The 17,124-nt window shown below is 47.9% G+C and overlaps 2 protein-coding genes across 2 annotated transcripts; one reads left to right on the plus strand and one right to left on the minus strand.

The window, feature by feature from the left end:
• The first annotated feature begins 7,378 nt into the window (after positions 1–7,378).
• On the plus strand, positions 7,379–10,970 carry irx4b (iroquois homeobox 4b). The gene is made up of 6 exons (XM_052071935.1): positions 7,379–7,931; positions 8,052–8,240; positions 8,417–8,532; positions 8,956–9,112; positions 9,197–9,341; positions 9,408–10,970. The coding sequence occupies exons 1-6, from the start codon at positions 7,887–7,889 to the stop codon at positions 9,944–9,946; spliced, it is 1,191 nt and encodes a 396-aa protein (XP_051927895.1). The 5' UTR covers positions 7,379–7,886; the 3' UTR covers positions 9,947–10,970.
• Positions 10,971–14,919: 3,949 nt separating this feature from the next.
• ndufs6 (NADH:ubiquinone oxidoreductase subunit S6) lies at positions 14,920–16,722 on the minus strand. The gene is made up of 4 exons (XM_052071943.1): positions 16,549–16,722; positions 16,315–16,368; positions 15,674–15,796; positions 14,920–15,058 (listed from the first exon to the last, which is right to left on the minus strand). Exons 1-4 carry the CDS (start codon positions 16,693–16,695, stop codon positions 14,990–14,992), a joined length of 393 nt encoding a protein of 130 aa, XP_051927903.1. The 5' UTR covers positions 16,696–16,722; the 3' UTR covers positions 14,920–14,989.
• Between the last annotated feature and the right edge of the window lie 402 nt (positions 16,723–17,124).

Genomic DNA, 17,124 nt, shown 5'->3' on the forward strand with positions numbered 1-17,124 from the left:
CCCCGCACTCCCAACCTGGGCCAAATCCAGCCCCCCCCCCCACCCCATCGTCGCCTGAATAGATTTGTAAAAAGGATCCGGGCGGACCAGAGAGGTCCGGGCCCCGTAGACGAGCCCTCGTGTGATGCTGCGCCCCCCCCCCTATGCCCCCGCCACCTTTCCTCTCGTCTCAGCTGAGGAGATAATCAGGCTTATGTAAAGACGACGCGCTCTTTTGACAGTCGTCGGCTCATCTGTGATCCAATCGAGCCCAAATCCGCCATTGTTGGCCCCTCAAAGTGTCTCCAAATCTGCTTGTGCAGGAGAGAGGGGGCTGCCGTCTTTATCCTGCCAATCACTCCTGACATTCCTGCCACTGTTGCCATGGCCTGAGGTCGGAGGTCGTGAAAACACAGAGCGTGAGCCGACTCTGGGAGAATGGCGCGGGGCTAAAAGGAGGGACTCTCGGCGCAATGGACTCAACCCGGGGGGTAAATGTAGACAAGTTAGGGCTCTGTAGTCCCGCTGAGAGGGCCAGCCCCACAGAAAGGCACGGGCAGGGGTGGAGAACCGCGGAAACGCCACAAAAGGAGGAGCCGCGAAGAGAAAGAAGGCTAAGGGGGGGTCGCCCTGTACGTGGGGGGGGATGGGGGGGGGCTGGTGTGTTTGATTGCCCAACAGAGGTTGACCTTCAGGGCCCAGGAGAAGAAAAGGCTAACGCAATGTCAAAAGGTTCTGGAGAAGAGATAATAAACATGGCAGTTAATATCGCGGGCACCTTATTCAACATTTGCGCTCCAGCGAGAGACGAAACTGCCGACAAAAGAACGCCGTTGAGCGGAGCTGCGATTTTCAAACGTCAACGCGCCTCCCCCCGACGCAATGAATCCCAACATGTCATTGCGGGATAAGCGGGGCGGCCGGGTTCAATCTGTGGAAATGCCGTCAAAAGACTCATTTCTGTACCCAGTGTATTCATGTGTATACATAAGCGGGGAAATGTTTAGCCCGCAGCGGCTATCATAGGGAATTTGCACCATTCACTGTTCTTCCGCAGGGATTAGCGGCATTAAGCGTTTAGCACAAAGGCAAATTATGGCAACTCATGGGTAATTCAACAAGCGGCACAATGCGCCAAGTTTACAGGCTGATGCTTCTTAGCTTTGTGCTTTTTTGTTAGCTTGCAGCTGCGACTACCTCGCAAGACAAATCGCCAATGTGGCCTCATATACACGGGAAATACACACGGCAAATACTATGAAAGGGACGGAGTGATAAATCTTTTCTGTGGATGTCTATCCCATTCAAGGACATAATCTGAGGCAAGAAGCACATTGGGCGAATGGGGGTGGGGGGTTGGGGGGGGTGTGCTTTAGTTTTCGGACCGTTGGCTCCTTTCAGCCAACCGGGAACAATGTACTTTGACCGCATGTATGAAGCGACATAGCTTTGCGCAGTACTTCTGGGGGTTAGCATTTTTTTTTTCTCTCCAGCATACTTGAGAGATAGCGATGAATTCAGAGGTACGCCGTGTGAATATTTATCTGCGGTGTTTAGGGGGGGGGGGGGAATCAAATATCTGGAACTTTGCTGAAAAGTAACACAGGTTAGCCGAAGGAATGATCTTTGGGAGACCAACAACATCAAAAAAGCACGACTGTGAAAGTCATCTTAGGTGCTTGCCGCTGAACGCAAACTAGGAACTCGACAAAGTCGTCTGCCACATTTTGTTGAACATGAAAGACTGCTACAGGTGAAGGGAAAAATAGGAATACACACGAGTTGCTTTTGGGGCAATTTTCCATTTTCAAATGACAAAGACACGCGGGCCATCGCGTGTAAATGACATGATACTTTTTTTTTTGGTCAATATACTTTATGTGTTGTTCAGAGGGACATGAAATGTCGACGGTCATCACGAGCCACAACTAAAGGGCACATAAATCCATGGCGTAATTACACTTGAAAGGCACACACCGTCAATCTCGCCCTCTCGGTTACAGACATGCACATAGACACACATCAGCGTGTGTGTGTGTGTGTGTGTGTGTAGATAGACAGGGGTTAATATACTCCATTAAGCTCTATTAGCCTAAGTGACTTGGGCAGATGAATGAGGACTCAGATGACTCTGGATGTGTGTGAGCGTTTTTCACGCACACGCCAAGGAGTAAGGGACAACCTGCCAACTGTTTATCTGCGAGGCACACACGCTCACATAGACAGAGGGGGGTGGTGGGGGGTGGGGGGGGGGTGGAGATCTGGTTTCCCACTGTCACAGATGCTTACCCGCCTCTCCATTACTGATGTGATTGGAGTGGACACAGAAAACTAGCGGTCTTGTTCCCACCGGGCCAATCGTAGGCAATGATTGCCCCCCCCCCCCCCCCCGCTCGTCTCGTGGGAGAGTGCCAGCTCCGCAGGAAGAGGCACTTAATCGACTGCGATCACATTCAACCCTGTCAGCCGCCAGCGTTTCACAGCATTTGCTGTGGATTAATACTTTGCCGAGTTGCGTTTGATGGCGCACGGTCAGGCCTGGCACGCAACACGAGATGCGACAGTCGGCGGACTAAAGAGGGAAATGTGACAAAGAGGTGATGAGTGGAGAAGACGGACATGCTGGAATCGCCGAGGAGATTTAGTCCCCTTTGAAAACCCAACGCTGCTGGTGGCCTGGAGCCGTGGGAGGTCCTCTCAGACGTGTGACACGAAATCTGAAACCACGTCGTCCTTGCGTGGAGACAAGTGGAGTCGCTGTTTCGCGCTTTCGTGGTCACAAAATTAAGCGTGACCTTTTCACCCCTGCTCAATGACAGCCGCAAGTTGAGCCCCCTGCTGCCTGAGGGAAACGGACCCACACAGAGTATTGTTGTACTATCTCAACCTACCACAAGGTGGCACCTGAGCTCCAAGTACAACTACTAATCGAAAGTAGAAAGTCATGCATTGTCAGGCATGCCCGCCACGCAACACTCATGCTGCATACAACTAGAAAGAGCTGTCGGTAGGGTGCAGTACAGTAACAATTAACGTTTCCAGTATATCTGTAAAATATAGACTTCCCCAGACGGCCATTTTCCATTTCAATTTCAGAAAAAAAATCAGCTCAGAGCTGCAGTGCAGTCAATTTGAGCACGCCATCTCTTCTTGCATGGCCGCATGAGATGTGTTGCACAACTAAAATAGAAAGGTGTGTCAACAGTTAATCAAAAAAAGATTTACCGGCGCTACCTTCTATCCTTAGGTTGTAGGTAGGGCTAGCTAGCAAACTGCATGTCACAATTGATGATGCGAATGAACGCTCTGAAATTCTTCTATGACAGGGGAGGGGCGACTCATGCAGGACACCCAATTATGTCACTGACCTGTTTTACCCACGCGCGCAAAAAAACGAGGAGAACATGCAAACGCCACACAGCAAAGGCCAGGGCCCGGAATCGGACCCTGGACTTGTGCACTGTGAGGCCGACGTGCGAACCAGTCGCTCACCGCGCCGCCTCGCCAGACCCATTCAAGGTGAAATTTAGAAATTAAATGTTTGAATCTTGACCGAATATCAACAAGACTGAAAATAGATCACCGGCGGATCATCAGAAGATTTGGGAATGTGGATTTAAGCGTGCGTTAATGGCTGTATCGGTCCCTGCGGACTGAGGCTTAAAGGTCTGAATAATGCATGCGCGCTGCAGAAGTAATGAAGTGGAAGCGATCGGGAAGAATACGACTGTCCTCCCAGGGCTCAACGCAAACTGTACGCACTCTTAAGAGCTGCCTGTAGCCTAAACCTCCCTCTCCGCCTCTGTCTGTCTCACTTCTCGTCCTTCTCACACATACACACACCAACGTACTGCGCGGCGGCTAAGAGGGTTAGCTTGTCTCTGTTCCCATATGCTACATCATTGATGAGGGAAGACGGGGCATTTATAGTATCCCGCTCGCTCAAGAGTTCAGCGGCGCGCACCGCTTCCACCAAGATCCCCTGAGACGAGGATGGCAGGAAGCAGTAGATATCGGCGGTCACACTGTGTTGGCGGCCTTGTTTTTGTGGACCACATTAAGTCAGCTTTGCTGTGGAACACCAGGAAGCCTTACTTAGTGACCAATGGTTCGTCTATACCTCTACCTGTTCCCTATTTGCTTTTCCCTCCAGACCGCCCCCCACCAAAAAAAGTCACAATCTCCCCTGACTTGTGAACATCCCAAAGGATGTGTGACATCTATTAAAATCAAGGACTTTTGAACAAGCAGTTCAGATTGGGTATGCTTGCATACCCAACTGAATAGCTGTGAAAGGTGCCCCCAAGTTTTGTTTTTTGTTGTTGTTTGGGGGATTGGGGGGTGGGGGGGGGACATTTTGTGGACTTTGTAGATTTACTCCTTCCATTACAAAACATCTCTCTGTACTTTGCACTCCTTACGGTCACACGATGTAAAGCCAAGTCAAGTCAGCCGTGCTCATATCTGGATTGATTGTGATTTGGGGGAGGGGGGTCTTTGAAGGAAGCAAAAACAATGACAGTCGGGACACGAAAGAATGTAAAGCCGCAGGCATAAAACATGACGGCAGCGGATTCGGAGAAGGAAGATGTTTCCTATCAAGCGACTAATTGCAGAGAATTGTTTGCTGTTGTCATGTGCAATGATTTGTGGCCAAAGCCTTGCGTCTCATGGCTGGCTAAATACCACTAGCTTGTGGCAATCCAAAATCCTCAGTCCAATGCGAACAAAACAGGACTAAGGAGTATTTTTTCCGTTATTAGGGATGCGGCGATACAACTTTTTTCGAGACTGAGCACAAACCGCAGCACGTACGTTTGACACCAAGTACCAGAGGAAGCTAGGGAAGAATGATTCATGTTTACAATCACCTGATTTAACGTAGCATGCTGGTCCGAAGCAAGGAGCGCATTTAATTTTTTTTTTTGGAGCACTGCTTGGCGACTGACGTGTATGAATCCCACTTTCCAGAAACTGTCGAGCTCTCTAATTTGTGGAGTGCCGTCATCAAAGCGAGGCTATCGCTAAAACCCTCACAGACACCAAGGGCCCAACAAATGTGACTCAGTGCTTCCAAGACATAAAAACTCAGGAACTAAAAGTTATTTTTTTTCCAAACATAGGAACAACGTCATGTGCTCGGTCAAGTGACAAAGGCCTCAAGCAGACGCCATTGCAAGTCTGATTTGATTTCAAGGGCAAAATGGGTGACTGTCGTAGAAAGTCTGCCCTGGATGGATTGGTCAAAAGGAGAGTGAAAGGAAAACACAATGTTTTCCCAGACTTGCTCCTTTGAAGCAAACTGAATGTCATGCATATCACTAACAGTGAAGACCTACGACAGGAAGTCCCATACACACTTTCTGGGATCTTGATGGGGAAAAAAACATTCTGAACACTATTTACGAAATAATAACCAACCAATTTTTTTTTCTCTGACATAAGCTTTTCACGATTATTTTATTTGACAGGGGTGTGTCCAGGATTGTTTTTTTTTTGGTGGGGGAAGAGAGGGGGGGTTCAGATAGGGCACAGATTGGAGAAGGGTGGAATAGAATGTTACGCCCTATGTATATACAAGTCTCAATCATCTCAAGTATTTCTGGTGTTGTTCAGAGGACCGTGCAAAACGTGGAGGTGGGCCATTTTTGGCCCGCGGGCCTGGGTTGGGGACAAATGGTGTACATGTTGGACATTTATAATGATTAAAACAAGAACCGCTATTGGCCCCGTTTTACAGATTTGCAAGGAGAACCGGTTCTTGTTTGGAAAAACACAAAACCGCTGCAGAATTTTGGTGCTAGCTTGCGCGCAACGCAAATCAAAATCTCGTCCTACCTATGATGAGAAAATCGTTCGCACTTCTTTGGTTGGCTGGCCCAGCCACTTGAGCTTGATTTCCAAGGAATGAGACAAAGGCTGAAAAAAGCATCTAGTTGTTAAACCGCGATTAAAGTTGCATAGGTGCCATACTTTCAGGTAGAAAGTATTCAAATGCGGGACTCTGTGATTGAAGGAACTTGTGATCGGAGTTGTTTGGGCCTCTCCGGCGAGCGACATGCACGGTGCCTTGCCGCCGCCGCCGCCCTCCTCTCACATTAACATGCTTCTATCATTAAGCCCATTGTCCCACCTCCTGCATAATAGCTGGCGCGGGATGCGCTGCGGGTAAAATAAGAATGCCGTTTTCCCCCCGTCCTCCTCCCACATGGCGCATTCTGGAATGAAAGATTGATGTGAGGGGAGCGCGATCGGAAAGATAGAATCACGGTCTAACGAACGCAGGGGCGTAAGAAATATATATATTTATACTTACTGGAGAAAATGCCATCAATTTATAACGACACCGTATATTAATATACAAGTAGCCCAGTGAATATTCAAAAAGAGAAATAAGACGTCTGCTTTGAATGGCCTCTCGCAACTTTTCCCAATGGATCTGACCGAGGAGCCACTTTGTGTTCATTGTCACGAGCTAAACAAATAAGCCATTGTCTTGGAGTGGCATCCGTTTTGTGCAAAGACGGGCGACGGCGGCGTATGGAGAGAACTTCAATTTCCGAGCTTTGAGCACAGATGAGCGCCGAGACACTTTGTCCGTGTTCACGATATGAGCGCCTTTCAGGGGACAAATGGAACGTCAATCAAGGGAAGGTACCCAGATGCAGTCTCGCCCCCTCCCCCTTCCTCCGGTGGGGCCGAAGACGCGTTCTGGTGATGCGGCTCTGTTGTTTTTGCATTACTCTGGTTGCACTGGGAATATTTTGGCCTTTTTACCCCTTCGCATCCCCTTGCTCGGTTCTGTAACCGTTTTTCCTGCACTCTTTTAAAAAATTCGATACTTTCCAAGTTTGCGTTTGATGTTCTCCATGTGTATGCGAGATGCTGCGTGAGCCACAACTAACGCAATCAAATAAATAGCTTCTTAGGGCAATTTATATTACATTGGAGTGGTGGTGGCGGTGGTGGTGGTGGTGGGGGGTGGGGGGGTTAATCTTGATCTGAAATTGTGACATTGTGAATATTACACCATTGAGTAAAACGCGGCCGAGTGTGAAGTTGATCTAAAACTGCTCAAAACGTTTAAGGCTTTATTATTAAAAACATGACAAGTCATTCACTTGGTAAATGTGCTTACTCAAGGGAATGCCGGCTGTTTATTCTTTGATTAATTTGCTTAGCGAGGGGACTAGAAGCCCCCCCCCCCCCCCCCAAGTCATGAATGTGTTGATGACAGGGAGATTTCTCCGTGGTGACAAGTTATCTCAACTACAGGGGCAAAGCGATTATGCTAATACCAGGTTGTAGTCATCAATCATATTGTGTCAATGTCGTGTCAAGGCGTCACGCCCCCCCCGCCCCCCACCCCCCGTCAAATCAATGTGTGTGTTGATTTTGGAAAAGAGAATTGATGACATTCTAATTACGCCCAGAGCTGTTCCGCGTTCTGGAGTAAGAGCTGAAAGTAAAGAGCATCGGTTACGCGAGTGTCTTCCCGTTCGCGTGAGCGACGCGTCTGCGGGTACGGCGTGACGTCACAGAGGCGCGCCTTAAATTGCAGGAGCGCTACGGGAGGGGGGGGCTTCTTGGTTGGATCTCCCCCTCGTGCGCTCGCGGGGACGCACTCGAGGCTGTGACACTTCAGAGAGCGCGGAGTATCTGCGGGGGTCGGTCCTGGGGAAATTACTCCCCTCCCCTCGCCCCCCCCCCCCAACTCTATCACCGTTTCGAAAATGAAAGTGGTGCGTAAACGACTTTTTGCTGTGCGTAACAGCCAAGTTCAGCGACTCAAATTCTCCATTTTATGACTACATTTGTCAGTATGTCTCTTTAAGTTTGGACAAACGTCAAGAGTAGACTTTTTTTTTGGGGGGGGGACAAAAGCTTTTTCGGATCTCAATTCAGTCATGGCTTACTCTCAGCTGGGATACTCCTACTCCACTCCACCACAGGTACAGCGTTTTCATTTACAACTTTTGATGTGTTACCATTTTGCCAGAGGATAAACTTAACGATGATGCAAATATATATATATATATATATTTTTTTTTTTTTGCACTTGTTTCCGGAAGTTTCTGATGACCGCGACCCCCCTAGCCGGCTGCCTGGAGCCCGGATCTCCGCCGTCCCACCCGGCGCTGCGCTCCGCGGGCCACCAGCTCACCTCCGGCCACAGCATCGGCGTTTGCAGCCCTTACGCAAAGCGCCAAGCTTACTATAATAACACCTGCGCCGGCGACGCCGCATCTCTCTATTCGAGAGTGAGTGACGTATTTAACCGAGTGAAAATTGAACATTAGCAGCCACCGATGAAGCGGGAGGAGGGACGCGGCTCTGGGAATGGGGAAAGTGTCTGAAGAAGTGTGCTACTGGCATCTGAATAGCTTTCGGAGTTTAACTGCGTTTGATGCTGAATATGGATCGACTGTAATTGCAGGGACCACTACAGCCTAAAGGGGTGGCAGCATCAGTGCACAACATGGGGACCTCTCAGACAGCGACCTGCTATCCTTATGAATACACGTTCGGCCCTTATTCTTACGACAGATATGGGTAAGGATGATTTGTATTTTAAAGAAAATTGTCTTCTTTGGTTAAGTCAAAGCTGTGATATGGAAATAAAAAATGCATCACGTTGGATTGGATTGTATTTAAGTTTCACTGTCAGGGCAGTTTTGTTGGTGGGATGTCAGCGTAAAGCTGTTTTTATCGCAACGAGAGTCGTTGATTTATTATTTTCTTTTCTTCCTCTCACACGGCTAAAAAAAAAAAGGTATCCAATAACAGAAAAACTTGCCAGTATGATTCAGTGCACATCCGTGCCGCAGTTCAAAACGAAGACGATCATAACGCAAATATCGACGTCCATCTTGTGCAATTGTACCAAAAGAAAAGCACAACGCGTTGCATGCCACAATATTACCCGTTGAGAAAAAAAAGTGTTTGCCACACTCGATTGATTCTTCAATTGTTCAGTTACTCCTCCGCAGAAGGAGCTTCGCGGCGTAAAAACGCTACCCGGGAAACCACGGGCACCCTGAAGGCCTGGCTGCAGGAGCACCAGAAGAACCCTTACCCAACCAAAGGAGAGAAGATCATGCTGGCCATCATCACCAGGATGACCCTCACCCAAGTGAGCACAAACGACCGCGGCGCTCCGTGACAAACTTGCTTTGGACCCCGAAAAAAACCGCAGTTTCTCCCACGACTTGTTCAGGTGTCGACGTGGTTCGCCAACGCCCGCAGGAGGCTGAAGAAGGAGAACAAGGTGACGTGGTCACCGCGAGCTTGTAAAAGCTCAGACGACAGAGGCCGCGATGAAGACAGTGACAAGTCGCAGGAAGGAGATAAAGAGCATCCAGGTAACGGCTCCGAAACGGATTCCGCTCGAATTGAAAAGAAAGAATGATATGATTTTGCTTTGCCAGATCAACAGTCTGCCGAGCTGCAGAGCGATCTGGAAGACTTTGACCTCCTGGAGTCCGACGCGTCCGACTGTGAACCCAAGCCAGCGTTTCCACCGGAGGACAACAAAGTGGATTCGAGCATTCCACCGGCTCACCTGGCGTACGACCCGTCGTCTCCGGACTTCTCCAAAGTCACGGCGCTTGGAGAGCAGAACGCCTTCTTTTCCATGCCGGATGCGCACGGGACGGACGACAAAGCCCAAATCTGGTCCGTCGCTACCACGGCGGCGTCTCTGGATCCCGGCTTGGAGCGGGAATATCCACCCTGCATGCTGGCGAGCGGCTCATCCAACATGGCGCTGGCCAACACGGACAGGAAGCAGGAATCACCGGTGGACACGCTGAGGGAGTGGGTGGACGGCGTTTTCCACGCCGCGCCGTTTCATCCCGCAAAGGCTTCTTCTTCGGCGGCGTGGAGCGCTTTGAATGACGCGGCGGCGAGCGGCAGAGCGCGAGGACAACCGTTTGCACTCGTGAGATCAACGTCTTCGTTGTCGTAGTCAAGCGGACATTTTCAAAGGCCGCTGGACTCGTCGTGTTGAGTTTATACTTTTGGTGTCGTGACCCATTGGGGTCTTCACAAGAATCCACATTGTTGTCGTCGTGTATCACTGCAAAGATGCCCGAGGGGGGGGGGGGCAAAAGAGTCTTCTCATTTGTTGATCTTGTTCATGACTTAAAAGTTTGCCGCACCTTCCTATCACAAATAACAGACATGCTCTGAGATGATTAAAAAAAACACTACGACTGAATATTTCCCAGTTGAGTCACACTGCAGAACCCCAAAAAGGTCTTCGTCGACACTCAACGGGACACGATCCGAACGGTTCTCGGATCGAGAACATCTCCCTGCCCTCACGTGCACAAAGCGCGCCATGTTGTACCTCTTGCGCCTTCTGCTCGACGCACACACACAATACAATACATGCCGATTGATATCGCGCTTTCACAACAAACAAACTACATGTGACCAAAACAAAAGACAAAAACACCCAAAAAAATACCCCAAAAAAAGCAAGGCTCCTGAAGAGCACTTCCCGAAGGCTGCCTCCTCGGGCGCCATCTTCGCCAAGTCCAGTATCGTATTGCTCAGTTTAGTAAATCCTCTAAAAACAATGCTGGCTGGCCGAGTAAGTGCGCATGTGCGTGCGCGTCGTTGAAGGGAGCGAAATGGGGGGGGGGGGGGGGAAGTGGATCGTATTCAGCCGTGACTAATGGAAACACACAGAGGAGGGTGCTGCTAAATTGTTAAATCGATGCCACTTGCAGCTTCGCGCTCCAGATATAGCTGCAATCGCCCAGGCGTCCCCTTTCATTAGGCGTCTTTTGACTTTTGGCATCCTGGGAATTCCAGACAAGGCTTTGCCACTAAAAGGCCTCGGACAACTTAAGTCGTTTTTAAAGCGAGTGCCGCGTGCCGCGCGCTAGGCGGCGGTCGGTGGCGTCGCCACTTCGGTGAGTTTGTGCCACAATCGCACGTGATAGGAATAAACAACAGATGGTGTCGTCGACATTAGACGGAGTGTCGCAATGTTGTCGCATCGGCTTAAAATTTGGTCCGGGGGTGGGGGGGGGGGTGTCAAGTTTAGCACTTTAGCACAAAGTGCTAAACTTGCACTTTAGCACAAATTTAGCACAATTTTTTTTGTATTTTTTTTAAACACAGCACAACAAGAAACAGCCCACCCCCCCTCCCACCCCCACCATTGTTCTCCCGTTTTCGATTTAGGAGCGGTGATAAAGTATTCATCAGAACAGAGGAGGGATCTTCCCAGGCTTTGTATGGAATTAACCATTTTAGATTCAATAATTCAGGATGAATTCATCCGAGAATTTCCTCTTCTCTTTCCGCTTCATAAATAAATCAGACTCCAGATGATAAATAATGACATCTGACTTCTTATTTTGGTAAAAGTTCTCCTCCCCTCGGCCGGTTGACAGAAAGCCTCGTTCAAGCGCGACGCAAATGGAGATCATTCGCGCCCCCCCCCCCCCCCCCCGCCAGCTCGCACTAGGGCCGACACAATGATGATGAATTTAAAAAGAAGACTTGAAAAGAAGAAGTGGACTTGTGACGGCTATCACATGGCAGCCCGATAAAGAGGCTGACCCTCTCCTGAGTGGGGTTAAGAGCTCTGAGTGCACCCTCGCCTTCGCTCTCCCTCTCCCCCCCGCGGGAAGCGCAACTTTCCTCTTGAGTGTTTTTCGCCATTTACTTAACGGCGCCGAAAAGCAATCCGAAGACGGCGACTTAAAACAAAGGGGAGAGTCCCACTTTCAGTCGACTCGGATCAACGTTGAGAAATTCGTGACGGGTCTGAGCTAAGTCAGTGAACAATTGCAACCGCTGCACTTACCTTGCTTAGGGTGACTTAGAATTGCGTTTTGAAAAGGGGGGGCCGGCCGTAAAAATCAACGTTGCATTTTTTTTTTTACCCGCAGATTCAAAGTTGTGTTTTCTTTCCTTGTGAAACTTCTCGCATTGCGATTCGCTGCACTGACCTTTGACCTCCAGGTGTCGTCGGTGGATCTTGGCCTCTTGCGCTTTACCTTCGGTCACCCCCGCCCCCCATCGCCCGCCACCTCCATCATCCTGGCATCCGTCACCTCGCCACTGACTGTCTGCTGCGGAAACACAAGAGAGACGCTCAGCAGTCAGCCTGACATGAAGCGTTGCTCCCTGGGCCATAAAATGTGATTAAGCCACTGTGAGTTGCTGTACACAGCTTGGGAGATGTTCCAGCCACTGTTTATTTTTCTGTCTCACACCACCTCTCCCCCTGTGGATTAGGTTGTGAGTGACACGGAGAAAAATGACAGTTTTGGGGGGGGGTTTTTTTGCTCGCACAATCTTAGGGATGCTTGTTTTGAATTGCGTTGTTGCTTTGATTTACTTGGACTTACCTTTCCCATTGAAATGAATGGAAAGGTTGCTAATTTATGCTAGCCTCACCCCCCCCCCCCCCCCCAAAAAAAACGACTTCTTTTTGGCTAATGTTTTTAAATGTGAATTGCAACATTGCATTCTAAAATACGTGTCGTATAAAATGAAATAATGCCGTCATACTCGAGTGCACCGTTTCTTTTACATGTCGACGTCACATCGAGCGCTCTCTCGCAGCTGCGGCTGAAGAAAGCTTACCTGATCAACGAGAGCGACCCAGTTTTCATAAGCACATCATTTCAACACTGCGAAATATCGGCGAGTCAAAAATGACTCCTGTCCACACCTTATGTCATTTCCCTTACACACGCGCAGCCGCTAGCGCACATCGACGCAGCTCCGAATCTCTCGTGCCTCGTCGCGCGCACACTTTGGTTTCCCCGAGACCATCAAAGTGCCGAGTGCAAAGTCTCTCCTGGAAAACCTGTCACATGTCGCCCCGAAGTGTCTCGCGCGCCGCAGTAACCCTCTCGGCTGCTGGCAGTCGAACAAGTCATTATTTCCACGCTCAAAAGGTCAGATGCTCCGTCACCTGACTCCAAAGCGCAGCTCAGACGAGTCGCCCCAAGACAAAGACCAGAGGTCGTTTTTTTTTTTGTTTTGCCGCCTTGTACAATGAGCGTGGATATAAGGACAGGCTGCTCCGAGATCTGCCTAAGGAGACCCCAGTTCCATTTTTTTTTTTTTTGGGTCACCAGACAGGGAGGTTCAGATAATTGGCTGCAGGCAGCTTCATAATGAGCCGAGGGGCTTTGTAAAATGACACATCTTCGAAGGGAAATATTTTAATGGGGCAATTACAGCGACGAGGGGAATGTTTTGCACAGAGTGAGCGATTGTTTTTGTTCAGGAACTCGCCGGCATTTTACTTCATCATCTATTGAGGACTTTTTAAATATAACGGCAGTCTACTGATTGGATCTTTGAACGCTCTGCTCTCATCGCCGACGCTCTCATGACAGGCATCGAGTTGAAATGATCATCCCGGGGAGTCAAGATGGCGGAGGTGACCGAGGACCGACTTCGCCTTTGTTTGGAGAGGACGCTTGACAGACGCCAGCGATGCTGCGGGCTTCGTTTAGGAAGATTAAATAATTAAAAAGTTAAAATCCCTCCCGCTCGAAAGTAAGCGAGCGTCGTTTCATTCGGCGCCATTCATATGCTCAGTTTCATTGCCCCTGGCGTTGCCTACAAGTCAACCAAGCGCCACCTCCCGACTACTCCAACCAGTCAACTCTGACATGAACCGGACCTTCCCTGCCTCATTTTGAACAACGCACCTCACCCCCCCCCCCCCCCCCGCACTTCTTCACTCATCCACAGCAGTCTTGACTATAGATGAGGCGAACTACAAGCAGAAGCCTCACTTCCACAAATCACCGGGGCCAATTATATCAGCCTGACTAGCCCCCCCCCACCCCCCCCCAACCTGAGCTCTATGGGGTGGAAAATGCAGTTCCGCCGGCTGCATCGCTGGGGACAGAGCAGACTAGTGCTGTCTGGAGTGCAAGTGTGGGCCAATTTGGCATGCAGAGGTCTGTGGAGAATAAGCTTGATGAAATATAGATTTGATCTTCTTCAAACACGCATTGTTCCGCACTGCTGTGTCTCGTCTCTCGCCCCCTGATGTCCTGCAGTTTGAACGCAGCGGTGGCAAGAACTAAAAGTTTTTCAGAGCCCGTTAACCAGCGGAAAACACGCTTATACCACATACCAAGTCATTTGGAAATGAAGAAAATGTGCCAGCAATAAATGGCTAACCATCAAATTACCTTTCGTTTGATAGACTGCACAGTGGTGATTCCCAACCGGGTTACCGCGGGAAAACTACCCAGTTGCATTCATCTAAAAATGATTATTTTTTTTACACATTACAAACACGTGATTTTTCATCTTTCTACATCTATAAACGTATAATGAGAGACAAAACAATGATATGATCCTCCATCCACCTGTTGCCATACATGTAACAGAAAAGGTCACGGCTTCCCGCGAGTAAATCGGCTTTGCGGTTGATTAAACCGGCTCATATTTCACCCGGAGTACATTTGTAAGTGAAACACAATCTCATCATTTCAGTACTAATACTTGCTGTGTTACATTTTCTCTCCTGGTTGGCGGTTACTGTACCGTGAAATTTCTCCAACGTAAAACAAGGTCTGCCTTGACTCGACCAAGGTTGGGAAACACTGGCGGACAGCACGGCCCAATTTAACGAGCAATGCTGACACCTGGTGGCCGGTTATGGCAACTGCATTACTCAGAAAAATTGTGGTGAAAAGTAACAACATTGACTTACCTTTAACATGGAATTTTTCCCCCCGCCAAGAAAATGCCAAAGTGGGGAATAAATGTCCATGTTACCAATAGTTCACCCATTAAACGAGAGCACAACATTATCATTCAAGTGAGGACAGGGAGAATTAATACATGGACTTTAAATTGGATATCAAGTGCACACCGAATAAATGCTTAAACGGCTTTCCATACCACCAAGCGTGGAGAGGGGAGGAAAAAAAAAACACTTTCATGAATGTAGATTATAATTTATTAACTATAACTGCAAGTTACACAGTGAAGCAAAGAGGCAAGAGCTAATTCAGTGATGGTGCTTCTGCTTGAATTGTAATCCACAGTAGCCACATGTGCCCACTTTTGTGTCTTTATCCTGAAAAGAGACACCAAAACAATAATTAGTATGGTTACCCCTCGCACATTCGCATTTATTAAGGAGCTGCGCGTTTGAAAACGATTATACTTCATAAATACCGGATGTAAATCCTTATAAGAAAACTAGTAATGGTTCTCTACCCAATTAAATAGATAAAAAGGAAATGAGTGTATACTTTAATTGCAGAGGTGTATGTCAACGCCACCGACCAGAGTGAAACAATACAGAACCAGAATCTCTGGCATGAATACTCACCAGTCATTAGAAAAAGAGTTCCTCTGTGGCTATTTTCAAAATGAAATGTCTTCCCCGGGCCGTTCATAAAAGCTGCGGAATTTATTTAGAAAACTGTGCGAGTGCACATCCACACTTGCCAACAAGTACCTTGTGTTCAACATATGCTTGATTGAATTTAGAGACATTTCAACGCTTGTTTCTTGGAAATACACAATTGTGAGGACTATATTTGCCCAGTCAGTAAATGTCTATGTTTTGAAACATTTCAACAATGGAAAAGAGCATCAACACGGGTTACTTCCTGATTGTACATTTGAGTAACAATGAAAAAGGTCGCTCAACACATCCTCTTTATTTGCTTTCTCAAATTCTTACCAGGTTAATATAGACTTTGGGGTGACCGAGTGCTCCACCGCCGCCATCACAGGATACGACGCGGGCCTCGACGTCAGTCACACTTTCCTCAGCCACCAACTTGATGGCCCAGTTCTTATTGACCTAATAAAGACATTTCTCCGATTGAATCCAACTTTCCATTGTAATTTTTTTATTGCAAATTTGTTTTATTTTTAATATGTGACATTTTCCCACATTCACAATGGTTGACAGAATGACGGGCTATACGTTTACAGGGTGTTGAGAAAGATATGGGGGAAAAAAAATCGAAACACACAAGTGCACTGTTACATTTCAACATAGATTTCGAAATTTAAACATGCCTCCTAAAAAGTGAAGCTGCAAATCCAAGTCCAGAAAGTAAAAACCGCTGCTACAGTTCTGCTCTGGCCACAGCTGTTTCAACTTCAGAGCTTGATTAGACGTACCCGTGTATTAGTTTTTACTTTGTAAATCTAAAATTGACGCCTGCTGCCGAATTAAAAAACAAAACAGCAACAACAACGAACGACCAAAAATAAGTGCACTATGCATTTCCGAAAATCCAGTGACAGTAAAAACATTGCACTGCATACATAGTATGATAGAGTAATCTCTTATACGCCGAGTGGTATGCTTACCTCTTTCTGTTTCCCAACGAATCTGACCCTCCTTGGGTCTTTTGCATCAAACACCTGCGTACAAAACAATTGAAATGTAAATACCGACAACAACTTATTTTCCTCAAGACGTTTGTCACGACAGAAATTGTGTGCCAAATTTTGACCGGAAACGTCGATGTCGTTTGATAGCCAGTATCACAAACAACACACCGATAACAAGAATTGTACACTACAAATGTCCAGTAATCGTACCTGTCCAGTATGTGTAATGGCCTCACCAGCGCTGGAAACATCCACGCTGTAACGTTGTACAGTCGCTGTAGAAAGCCTCGAAGGAGAAACTAAAGCCTTAGTCGTTTTACTCAAGGACAACACTCGAATCATCACAGCGGCTGCCATGATTGTAACAAAATTTTCTTCCCAAGATGCTCTGCGTTAAATGAAAAGAATGGCCCTAAAGTTTGTCTTACAGGTCCAACTCGACACAAAACGTCTGTATGTTTCATAAACATCTGATTCACTACGTAATATCTTCTGCTTCATTTGTTGCATATTACTAACAAAATCACATGATATTTCTGTTTAACCGAGGAAATGCCAAAGAAAATGTCTATAAGACAAAACTCAGGGTAAACATTGTTTGAAACCCCGGAAATAGCTACACACTCCAGAGTTTACCCTGCAACGCGGTTGTTGTGGCGATCGAAACCCAAATTCTCGGGCTTCTGTCCCTGGTTAATTTGTCGAGGAGCGACTTTAAGGTATTTCCATGTTATTTTGTTTGATACCACCCCGCAGATAATTGGCAAGAGTTCTGGTCCGCGAATG

The sequence above is a fragment of the Hippocampus zosterae genome, chromosome 7 (genome assembly GCF_025434085.1).
Source record: "Hippocampus zosterae strain Florida chromosome 7, ASM2543408v3, whole genome shotgun sequence".
Lineage (NCBI taxonomy): Eukaryota > Metazoa > Chordata > Actinopteri > Syngnathiformes > Syngnathidae > Hippocampus > Hippocampus zosterae.